At 45.2% G+C, this 12601-nt stretch overlaps 1 protein-coding gene across 2 annotated transcripts in view; it reads left to right on the forward strand.

The window, feature by feature from the left end:
• Positions 1–12601, forward strand: part of ZFYVE28 (zinc finger FYVE-type containing 28) — a 338158-nt gene that overhangs the window by 216027 nt on the left and 109530 nt on the right. For both annotated transcript variants that reach the window (XM_040335304.1, XM_040335305.1), the window contains exons 6-7: positions 1011–1100; positions 3141–3242. In XM_040335304.1, coding sequence (XP_040191238.1) covers positions 1011–1100; positions 3141–3242 — 192 coding nt within the window. The remainder of the gene's footprint in view (positions 1–1010; positions 1101–3140; positions 3243–12601) is intronic.

The following is a 12601-nucleotide window of genomic DNA, read 5'->3' on the forward strand; positions in this document are numbered from 1 at the left end:
CACCCAGATGCATGACCAGCAGCTGGCTCAGCCTCTGTGCACACCGCTGAGAGGCTGAGCCAGTCACTCCCATTCACAGCCTGGTGCTCCAGTGAGCACTTCAGGAGCAGAGAGCGGTGACTTAGGCCCCTTTCACACGGGGCAGATGAGTAATGATCCGCCCCGTGAACCTCCGCTTGCTCAGCGGGGATCGCTCCGTTGATCCCCGCTGAGCCGGCGTATGACAGGGCGGTCCCCGCACACTGTGCAGGGACCGCCCTGTCTTTTCTCCGCTCTCCCCTATGGGTAGATCGAATGAACACGGACCGCCTGTCCGTGTTCACCCGATTCGATCCGCCAGACGGATGGAAAAGTAGGTTTTTCCTCCGTCACACTTTGGCGGATCGGATTGGGTCGGATGTCAGCGGGCATGTCACCGCTGACATCCGCGGCTCCATAGAGGAGCACGGAGCGCCCGTTCAGGTCCGCTTAAAAAACTGGCAGGCGGACCTGAATGGGCCGCCCATGTGAAAGAGCCCTTACAGACGCCACACTGTACTCAGAGTGGACCGGAGAGCTGAACGATAGTCAGTCTTTGATTTCTCAGCTCTCAATGTAGAGCCGGTGGGGGACAGCTGCAGCATCAGATCAATGCTGCAGCTATCTAGGTGAATGTGTGTATTTGTTTTTTTTCTTCTGTTTTGAGGTTTTCTTAATATTCATCTTCTCTCTAAGCTCACTTTATTGAGGGCTTTGTATGATCATCTGACGAGTGGTTGTTTTCCTATAGTATAGAATCTGTGCCATTCCACTTTAATAAATGATACAAAACTACTGTAATTAAAGGTAAATGTAGAGGACTTGAGCACAGTTGCAGTGTTTCTTTGCTAGAGTTGTCCACCCACAGATTGAATTGACTTGCCTGGAGTTACTCAGTACTTGGCATGCATTTCTATATGAAAGTGCATGTGTCTAGCAGCAATTTGGCCTTAATTTCATAATGCCTAATTCTGCAAAATCCTTCTTCACAGAGCCTTAAAGCTTGGATACCTCACACAAGACATGATTGATGATTATGAACCAGCATTAATGTTTACAATTCCTCGACTAGCCATTGTGTGGTAAGTACGGGCAATTAAAAATATATATGTTACACGCCATTATTTATTCATTTTTATAACTTTAAAGCCTTCCTCTATGTTTACTTTCACTTTTAAAGAGTTAGTTTTGGCCACGCTGATGGCTGTCAGCACTGTGTAATCTGCATTTATCAGCTACATACAGTATTGAGCACTGTGTTCAGCCAGCGGTACGTGAACTCCCCATCTGCGGCCAGAACAAAATCAAGTTGGACTGAACATGGCTCAGCCATTCACAGGAAGCTTTGTATTTTATCAATAAATACACATCTCACTCTGACTGAGGTAGAGCTTGTGATATCATTAGCCCACATTTCTACTTTTTTTCTACTTTTTAACAAGAGAATTAGCCCACCTTTCTACCTCAGCTAATCAGAGGAAGCCTGGTATTAATTGAGAAAAATACACAGCTTCCTGTGAATGACTAAACCTGAGGCCCAGTAATTAGTAAAATAATGATGTTATCTCCAACTGAAACTGCAGTTTACAGAACTATGATATTATTAGTAGTAGTATTATACAGGATTTGTATAGCACAACAGTTTATGCAGTACTTTACAATTTAAGTGGGGACAGTACAATTACAATACAGTTCAATACAAATGGAATAGGCGGGCCCTGCTCATGAATCTAAAGGGAGGGGGGAAGTGGTACAAAAAGTAATAGCTGCGGGGGATGATCTGATAGAGGTGACCCGGCTACAGTTCTTAGGTGGGGTAGGCTTTCCTGAATAAGTGAGTTTTCAGGGATCGCATAAAGGCTGGCAGGGTAGGGGCTTACCAGACATACTGGGGGCAGGGAGTTCCATAGGATAGGAGAGGCTCTGGAGAAGCACTAAAGGCGAACATTGGAGGAGGTAACAAGGGAGCTAGAGAGCAGGAGGTCTTGGGAGAAGCAGAGAGGACAATTTGGGCGATATTTGCAGATAAGGTAGGTGATGTAGCTGGCGGCGATGTTGTGGCTGGCTTTGTATATTGTGGTTAGTATTTCGAATTTTATACGGTGGGGTAGGGGAAGCCAAAGATGGGATTTGCAGAGAGGAGCAGAAGTAAGGTGTATAAGTCTAGCAGCAGCCTTGATAATAGACTGAAGGAGGGATAGCCTGTGTAAAGGTAGGCCAGTGAGTTGCAGTGGTCAAGGCGGGAAATAATCAAGAAGTGAATACGTTTTTTTTTGGTGGTGTTAGAAAGGGGCGAATTCTGGAAATGTTGCAGAGGTTAAGGCGGCAAGATGTAGCCAGTGTATGGGTATGGGCGGTGTAGGAGAGGTCAGAGTCTAGGACAGTGATGGCGAACCTTGGCACCCCAGATGTTTTGGAACTACATTTCCCACGATGCTCCACTACACTGCAGAGTGCATGAGCATCATGGGAAATGTAGTTCCAAAACATCTGGAGTGTTAAGGTTCACAATCACTTGGCTACACCCCGTCCGTGGAGGGACCAATGGTTGTGCCATTGATTTCAATGATCTCAATATAGCATGGTCATCTCAACTGGAGGTCTTAGTTAGACAAAACCAGCCATCTTACTGGCTTCAACTGCTTTTTTGTCTTTTTAGATAACTCATAGTGTCTTGGGATTCTTTTTTGTTTTTTTATTTTTATATGTAAAACAAAAACTGTATACATATAATAAACCACAATCACCGTTGACCCCAAATTACAATTTCCTATTAAAATAACCTGCATAAACCTAAGTCTTCATGTACACGGGACATTCTTACAATCTCTCCTGATCGATTTAACTTGACAGATACTAACCCACGTTACAAAAACGTCTGTTTTGCTGTGTTTACATGCCACGTTTTGCATTTAGAAGCATTTCTAAAATATATATTTTTTCAAAATTGGCAAAAACAAAAAATGCCTGTAAATAAAACGCGGCTTAACGCTAGTTACCGCGTTTAGAAGAGCCAAACTTCTCCTAAACGTCCGTTTATCAGCAGCAGTGTAAATGAGGCCTAAAACTTCTAATCATAATGATATGCTAAATTGTTTTTTTTTTGTCTGTTATATTTACAGTGGGCTCGTTGTTTACTCTGAAGGACCTCTAAACCTTGAACGCAAACCAGAAGACATGTCAGAACTCTTTCGGCCTTTCCACACATTGCTAAGAAAAATCAGGCAAGTTTATAGTTCCTGGATGTCTCTCCAGTTAGCCAGTGAGGCTAAGTTCACCTTAATGGAAAAAATAATAAATGCACATATTTTCTGCAGTTAAAAAAAATATGCATTTATTATTTTTTCTCACGGAGGCCTGCAAAGCATTACACCCATGATCAATGTTAGGGTCTTGCAGAGACCTAATCCAGCTTTCTGCCTGTACCTCCGTATGAGGCTTTCTCTTAGTTCACTGACACTTCCTCCAGAGGGCACTCTTCAGAGAACTACAAGCTGTCGGCTGTGGTGGAGATGGGACTTGTAGTTTCTTCATTCACACAAATCTAGGGCGAGCCCAGCACAGCCGTGACAATTTAAAAATGCGACAGCAGCTGCAGGGGAGAGGATCCCCTGTCCGCTTACAGAGGGAGGGGTGATTGGGGCTGGAGCTTATTACACATTACACCTTTAATATGGGTGTAATGTGTAACATGCAGTTAAAGTGAACTTATCCTTTAAAAGTATGCTCAGGTCAGATCAGGCCAGTATATTGAAGGATTGCTTGCAGAATTTTGGGACCAGGGCTATGACAGTTCCCCTGTCCCTGATTCTATTGGTGTTAGGAAAACTGAAGTGATTCATACTGATAGCAGAGGAACGTCTCAGCAGACAGAAATGACAATTATGCCGCGTACACACGATCGTTTTTCATGACGTGAAAAATGCAATTTTTTAAAATGGTCATTAAAAACGATCGTGTGTAGGCTCCAGAGCATTTTTCTTGACGTGAAATATGGCCATTAAAAATTTAGAACATGCTCTAATTTTTCTTGTCGTTTTTCACGTCATGAAAAATGGTTGTGTGTAGGCTTTAACGACGGGGGAAAAAAACAAGCATGCTTAGAAGCAGGTTATGAGACAGGAGCACTCGTTCTGGTAAACCTAGCATTTGTAATGGAGATAGCACATTCGTCACGCTATGACAGACTGAAAAGCACGAAGACTGAAAAGCGCGAATCGTCTCTCACCAGACTTTTACTGACACAAAAGCAGCCCAAAGGGTGGCGCCATCTGAATGGAACTTCCCCTTTATAGTGCCGTTGTACGTCACAGCGCTTTGCGCAAGCATTTTTCACGATCGTGTTTATGCAAGGCCGGCTTGACAAGAATCACGTCAAGAAAAACGTTGTTTTTTCTAGGACATTAAAAAAGGTTGTGTGTACGCGGCTTTAGTGTTCTGGAATGAGACACACTATAGATGGATATGCTTTACTCATATTTCAGGTCTGAAGCTTACAACCACTTTAAACATTTAGTAGTAGAAGTACAATTCGCTTTATAGTTGAAGGAAATCTCCATTCCCTTTGCTAGTTCAGAGTGGGGCCTTGGTGATGGAACCACTTGGCACCCCTATTGGGTGCTTTCTTCCTCCAAATGGTGCCTCCTGCCCTTCAAACCTTTTCGAGCAGACCGAGAGCTAATACCAGCCCTTTTTACCCCAAGCAACGTACACAGACAAGATGTAATAGAACCAAAGGAATGACTCTTTATTGAAACTCGGAAACATACTTTACACCTCACAAGAGGACATTCCCTTCTTGAGGATATTAGCAGGACAATGCAAACTTCAAAGCCTAAACCAATTAACAGCTAACAATGATCTTAATTAAACAGTAAATTAATTAAACAGTATTTTCCGGCGTATAAGACGACTTTTTGGATGCAAAAAAATGCATCCAAAGTCGGGGGTCGTCTTATACGCCGATGACAGTCTCCGTCTGCTGCGAGCGTCCATGATTTAAAATCCGCGCCTTCTCCTCAGACTGTCCTGTGATAGACGGAACACAAATTTTCCCAGCAGCGCCTCTGTTCTGTTTTCCTCCTATCAACGATGCCTTCTCATCCTCGGACGAGAGGACGTCCGTGATAGGCGGAACACTGAACAGAGGCCCTGCTGGGAAAATTTGTGTTCCGCCTATCACAGGACAGTCTGAGGAGAAGGCGCGGCTTTTAAATCATGGACGCTCGCAGCAGACAGAGACTGTCATCGGCCTGGAAGCCAGAATCTGCAAAACGTGAGTGATGGCACAGTGGGGGGCAAGTGATGGCACAGTGGGCGGCAAGTAATGTAATGTAATGGCACAGTGAGGCATGTAATGTAATGTAATGGCACAGTGAGGCATGTAATGTAATGTAATGGCACAGTGAGATTTGAAAAAAGCCTGTTTCTGTCAGCGGTTGTTCTGGCTACCCCTCAGCTTCCAGAAAGACTAGTAGGAAGGGGGTAGTCTTAATTGGCGAGTATATCCCAAAACCAACATTTTTCCTGGAAAATTAGGGGGTCGTCTTATACGCCGGCAAATACGGTAAGTTAATGAACAAACATATAACATCCCACAATAATTTGGTAACAAGTTAAAGTGGTCACAAGATTAATCTCATCTCCAAGAGATGATCAGACAGACAAACAGAACAATGGGAAAATACCTACTTGACAAGAAAAACATGGCAAACCCCACCCCACCTCAGACTATCTGGCAACAGCCTATGAGAATAAACTCCTACAATATTCCAGCAGTCTGAAAAGGTGGAAATAATTTATCTTCATAGATTTCTTTAAAAAATTGTACCTTTACAACCCCTTTAAGATTTTATAAAGGTGAAAAACCTGCTGCCCCCTCTTTTCCTTTACCTGAACTTATCCGATCTAGCGATGTGCACGAGCACAGCAGATCCCGCCACTGGCCCTCTCCTCATTGGACAGATTGATAGGAGGGGCCGCAATTTGCTCCAGCTGTCAATCAAATCCGGTGACATAGAAAGGAGAGGGGGGTGGGGACTAGAGGTCGGTCGATATATCAGCCGATATTTGGCCATTTTGGAGAAGTCGGCATCGGCCGATTTTTATCCAAATTTGGCCGATATTTAACATGGCCACTATCGGTGCTGCGGCTCCGGAGCTAGGCCGAAGCCGCGGCCTTTCCTGATGCTGTGTCACAGCATCAGGAAAGGCCACGGCTTTGGCCTAGCTCCGGAGCCGCAGCCATCTTGGTACACCCAGCGCGGCGGCCCTCCTCTCTGTTTACACCCACAGAGAAGGAGGGGCCCGCGCTCGTGGGACATACACCGCTCTCTGGTGTCTGTACTACGGGGGGGGGGTCTGTACTGAGGAGGGGGTGGGTGTCTATACTGGAGGGAGAGGGGGTCTGTACTGAGGGTGGTGACACAATTTTTTTTTGCACCAGTGCCCCCTGCCAGTGCCAATTAGTGCCATCTGCCAATGCCACCTGCCAGTGCCAATTAGTGCCACCTTCCACCCAGTGCCAATACCAGTGCCACCATCCAGTGCCAATACCAGTGCCACCTACCATCCAGTGCCACCTGCCAGTGCCATCCAGTGCCAACTAAAGCCATCAGTGACATCTGCCAGTGCTAACTATTGCCATCCAGTGCCAATTAGTGCCACCTGCCAGTCAGTGCCAACCAGTGCCACTTGTCAGTGTCACCTGTTGGTGCCAACTGCCAATCGGTGCCATCTGCCAATCAGTGCCACCTGCCAGTGTCAATTAGTGCCACCTGCCAATCAGTGCCATCTACTAGTACCATCTTTCAGTGCCATCCAGTGTAACCTGCCAGTGCCAATAAGTGCCACCTGCCAATCAGTGCCTTTTGCTAGTGCCATCTTCCAGTGCCAATTAGTGGCAGCCAGTGCCACAAAAAAAAAATCGGCCTCAAATATCGGCCACCCCAATTTCTAAATATCGGCATCGGTCGACTAGTGGGGACGCAGCAGCGGGATTTGGAAGCAAGCATGCATGGGTGCCCCCAGGGAAAGCCGCTTTCTCTGGGGGCATCCGATAAAGAGGAGGGGCCAGGGGAACCCGATGAGTCCCTCTGCACCGGTGGAAAATGGGACTTGTAGTCTTCCAATTCACAGATCTCTGAATTGAAAACCCCCCAGAATTCAGGTGAATGGTGACAGGGGGTTGAGGTTGGGGTTGGAGAATGCTATCATGCTTCATGTTAAATAGTATGAAAGTTGGACTATGCTTTTCACTCTTACTTGAAATTGTTCTTTAATTTAGTCTCTTACTTCATTCTAACCTTTAATATTCTATGTGGGCATAATTTTAATAGTAATTCACATCTTGATGGAATGGCCTCCCAAGATACTTTCTGAAGGTCTCTTCTCGAATAGTTAAATAGAATATTAAGCCGCAGTGCTGTCTCTTAATAATGATATGCTGTTTTTGATTACTTGTGTGATGTTACAATAATACCTGGGGATTAAGTCAAATTAATTCAGTCTTCTGCATCCTGAAAGTACTGGTGTTGTCTAATTGGAGCTAATTTTCTACACAGCAACCCTGCACACTAATTAGTGACTGTCAGAATATTAATAGTCACACATCGCTCCTTCACTCCACTCCGGCTCCAAACTCGCACTGCAGGTGGTCAATTGGAATATGGCGCGCTGTTCTCATTGTGGCTAATGGTGCGCTGTGCATTAGGGCAGACGCTTTTAACATTTATTGTTTATTATGTATATTATTTAGGTTAATTTCCTTCACCCATATTGGCTAATGGTTCCCAAATGTAGTCATCAAGGCAGCAGGTCTGTCTTTCAGAATTATGGGTGTTTCCAAGGCTGTGTTGATTGAGTCTAGTTTACAAGAAACAAACTTATTTCACTTTGTCATGGGCATCAAGGGACTATTGACTGGGGGTTTTGTTGGCTCCCAGAGAAAAGGTGCCTGGTAAGAGGAGCGTGGTGTGAATGTGGGACAAAGCTGAGAATCCAAGAAAACGGTAACAGATGCACTGATAATTGTTGGCGCAGATTTTTTTAATGGGAGACTATACTGCTGTAAAGGCTCAAGGTTCATGCATAATAAAAAAACATCTGTGTGCAACAGCACCCCCAGCCCCACCTGAGCCCAATTTTATAGTTGCATATGTAGCGTTACCTCCGAAGGAGCCGCTGGTTGATTTTGGGATCAGCCTGCTAAGTCACCTTGGCAATGTCTAGGGGTGTAATTTGTGAAAACGGTGGGAGTGAGTGGAGGTCCAGACATTCAATAAAGAATTTTCAATGCTTTATTGCTCAGGCCAAACACGGCCAACATCAACACAATTCAGGAAGGTCAAAGTTGATGAAGGAAGATAGGAGAACCATGCGGTATCAGGCCTGGATATAGAACTGAGCAATTCCCTGCTCTGCATTGAACCCATTTATATAACACACCGTCACTCTACTTGGAGTGGGTAAAGTGCCCCCGAACGGACCCCTATGATAGGCCTGGCAGCCGGAGCGTCACACTAGATACTACTGGGAGGAACAGGTCTTTCACACAGACCTGACTCTAGGCCTCCATCACAGGTCAACTTCAATAGAGAAACTTTAGCAAATAAAGAACACTCCCAGTAGACTGATTTAAAGAAGGTCCCCGGATGACAGTAGGCATACCTGTCAGCAGCCCGGACACCTGATCCCAAACAAGGATCCCATCAATAGGTCTTGGAACCCAGCAGAGCGCTGAGATTCTCTTTCTCAGCAATATGCGATCCACTGCAAGGTTCGGTTCTGGCCAGGTGGGCCACGCTGGCGGGGTCCATGGATGCGCGTGAAAACGCAACCGAACACCTGACCTCCCTCACGCATATTCCCTCTTCGAGCATGCCCCGCGAGGGAAAACGTCCTCTGATTGGCCGCTGGGAGAAGATCTGCTCCGCCAGAACCCCTCTGGCGCCAACTGCTGACCAAAGGTGGCATTGCACTCCCTGACCACAGATTGACCCAGCGGACTTCTGAAACGACAGAGGTCCCAAATTTAAACAAACACTTAGAAGGGAGCAAAGTAACTCTCCCTTCCCCACTAAATTTAGGCGTAGTGCCCATGCTAAAAGCAAGGGGGCGCTACACATAGTATCCGAGGTTGAAAAAAGACACCAGTCCAACCTATGTGTGTGATTATATGTCAGTATTACTTTGTATAGCCCTGTATGTTGTGGTCGTTCAGGTGCTTATCTAATAGTTTCTTGAAACCATCGATGCCCCCTGCTGAGACCACCACCTGTGGAAGGGAACTCCACATCCTTGCCACTCTTACAGTAAAGAACTCTCTACGCACTTTAGGGTTAAACCTCTTTTCTTCTAATTTTAGTGGCCACGTGTCTTATTAAACTCCCTTCCGCTGAAAAATTGTATCCCTATTGTGGGATTACCAGTACGGTATTTGTAAATTGAAATCGTATCCCTTCTCAAGCATCTCTTCTCTAGAGAGAATAATTTCAGTCCTTGTAACCTTTCTTCATAACTAATAGTCCCTTTATTCGTTTTGTTGCCCTTCTCCGCACTCTATACTTCTCTGTATTTCCAACACATCCTTCCTGAGGACTGGTGCCCAGAACTGGACAGCGTACTCCAGGTGCAGCCGGACCAGAGTCTTGTAGAGTGGGAAAATTACTGCTTTATCTCTTGAGTTAATCCCCTTTTTAATGCATGACAATATTCTGTTTGCTTTGTTAGCAGCATCTTGGCATTGCACATCTTGAACCAGCATTGTGCACGAGAGCCTCTTCTAGGTCTCTCCCCCCTCATTGGCTTAGACAGGAACCGTAGCCATTGGCTCCTGCTACTGTCAATTACAGCCAGTGAGCCATTGAGGAGAGAGCGGGGGCTGAGCCGCGCTCTGTGTGTGAATGGACACACAGAGCAGTAGCTCAGGAGCCCCTATAGCAAGTTGCTTGCTATAGGGGCACCGGGCAGGAGGGAGGGGCCAGATGCGCCAGCAGGGAACACGAGAAGAGGAGAATCAGGGCTGCTCTGCAAAACTATTGCACAAAGCGGGTAAGTTTAACATGTTTTTTCTTAAAAAAAAAAAAAAACTTAATGTCACTTTAAAGGGGAAAGCAGACCAGACTTTGTGACTTGTAAAATTTGTGACTTGTAAAATTTGTGACTTGTAAAATTTGTGACTTTGTGTGAATAATCTCAGACTCCACTAATACCACAAAAGCACAGATAGTAAAGTGGTTCTAAAGGCAAGATTTTTTTTTACCCTAATGCAATCTCTGCATTAAGGCTAAAAAAAAGTCCCAGTAGTTGCATGCCCCCTCATCACATTAAATACCTAGTCCTCATTCAATCCAGCACTGTGCCTGTATGCAGTGGCTCTCTTCTCTCTCTTCTCTCGCAAGACACAAGGGTCCAGATTCACGTAGATCTGCGGCGGCGTAACGTATCGCATTTAGGTTACGCCGCCGCAAGTTTTACGGGCAAGTGCTTGATTCACAAAGCACTTGCTTGTAAAGTTGCGGCGGCGTAGCGTAAATTCCCCGGCGCAAGCCTGCCTAATTCAAATGATCCGGGTAGGGTGCGTGGATCATTTAAATTAGGCGCATTCCCGCGCCTAACGTACTGCGCATGCGCCGTCCCTAAAATTTCCCGACGTGCATTGCACTAAATGACGTCGCAAGGACGTCATTGGTTTCAACCTGAACGTAATTGACGTCCAGCCCTATTCACGGAAGAGTTACGCAAACTACGTTAAATTTAAAAAATTTGACGCGGGAACGACGGCCATACTTAACATAGGATACGCCACCTAGGGGGCATGTTTATCTTTACGCCGCGTATCTCTTACGGAAACGGCGTATCTTTACTGTGACGGGCAAGCGTACGTTCGTGAATCGGCGTAACTACTCATTAGCATATTCTACGCTGACCTCAATGGACGCGCCGCCTAGCGAAAATTTTGCACCCTAAGATACGACGTTTGAGAATACATTTAGACATACGACGGGCTTGGATTCGGAGTTACGCCGGCGTAACTCTTTGTGAATCTGGCCCAAGGACACTAAAGTTAGCGGGAGTGCAGGTGGGTGGGGCTGAGCCGTGCTGTGTGTGTCAATGGATGCACACAGCCTGGCTAGGAAGTCGGAGTGGAAAGTGCCAGCAGGGGACCCCAGAAAAGGAGGTAAGGGACTGCACTGTGCAATACTTGCACAGACCAGGTAAGTGTACATGTTTATTATTTTAGATAAAAAAAAAAAATTGGGTCCGCTTTAAAAACAAAAAGTGAGTAGTGTAAAAAGTCCCTTTACAAGAGGGAACACAAATAGATGTTTACAGAGTATCTTTAGAATATAGATTAGGTAAAAATGTGTATACAGGCAGAGCCTTTTGCTAGATCTGATAGAATAAACCCGATTACATTTGTTACATATATTTCCAGGTTAGGCAGGGTACTGCTTTTCCTCCTTGACAGCTTTTAACCTTCCTGTCTCCTCTCCGTTGTTCCTGGTTTATTAAGCTCATGGATGACTGTTTTTTTATTTTTCTCATTTTGGAGGTAACAAATGAGAATCACAAAGTATCATTTCATGGTCCCGGCCATGGGCAGCACTGAGGTGCTATAACTCGTGCTCCTTTACCCCCTCTTCTTTGAAATCTCATTAGATTGTTGCAGAGGTTCTCATTGCCCTAGCCGGTTTGGGTTTGTAGAAGCTCTGTTATTGAGATGATTTTAGATTTTTCTTCATAAAGCGTTTTCCTGAAACGACCTTCCTGATTGTTCCAGTGGAGCTATAATCATTAGTGTGTGTTATTAGTATTCAGTTTATTTGCTGTGTGTGACTACCGAAGCATGCCAATGTGTTTATCGAGCATTATGGGATCACTGGCCTGTGCATGCTCTCCAAATATTATTTAATTAGTGACGTCACCTTTTTGGTGGTATTAATTACTTTTTAGGAGTAACGATTGAATGGGGCCTGAACTGAGTAAATATGTGTGATTTAAACGGCAAATGTAGATTGCTTCAAATATAGTGTGGAATATTTTAATTAATTAGTCGTACAGGACAAAGGATCGGTAGTCATTACGATTGGGTTATATAAAGTTTGTTGGATGGTCCGATATCTCAACGGCAACATGCGCCAGGTGTGTGTGCATGCACATGGCTATCCAGAGACACGTTGAGAAGCGCCACCTAGCGTGGAGTATACCCGCTGCAGCCAATCAAACATGGTTTGTGTGAGAGGTAGGGTCACAGTGCAATGGAGCAATAGGTGAACATTAAGTTCTGCTACAAATTGGGGAAAACAGAGACAAATGAAATGTTGCTGCAAGTGTATGGTGCGGAAAGCCAGGAACAGAAAATTAGTTTTTAAGACTGGTGCATTCACTTTCACGATGGGAAGGAAATGACTGAGGATGAGCCATGTCTGGGTTGGCTATCAATGAGCAGAACCTCAGACATGATTGAGCAAGTGTGACATATGCTGGCAGGAGATCAGCGACTGACTCTCCGATTAATGGCGGAGGAATTGGGCATTAGCAAGGACACAGTGCGCACCATCATCCAAAGATTTGGGTAAGT

The sequence above is a fragment of the Rana temporaria genome, chromosome 1 (assembly GCF_905171775.1).
Source record: "Rana temporaria chromosome 1, aRanTem1.1, whole genome shotgun sequence".
NCBI classification, from domain to species: domain Eukaryota; kingdom Metazoa; phylum Chordata; class Amphibia; order Anura; family Ranidae; genus Rana; species Rana temporaria.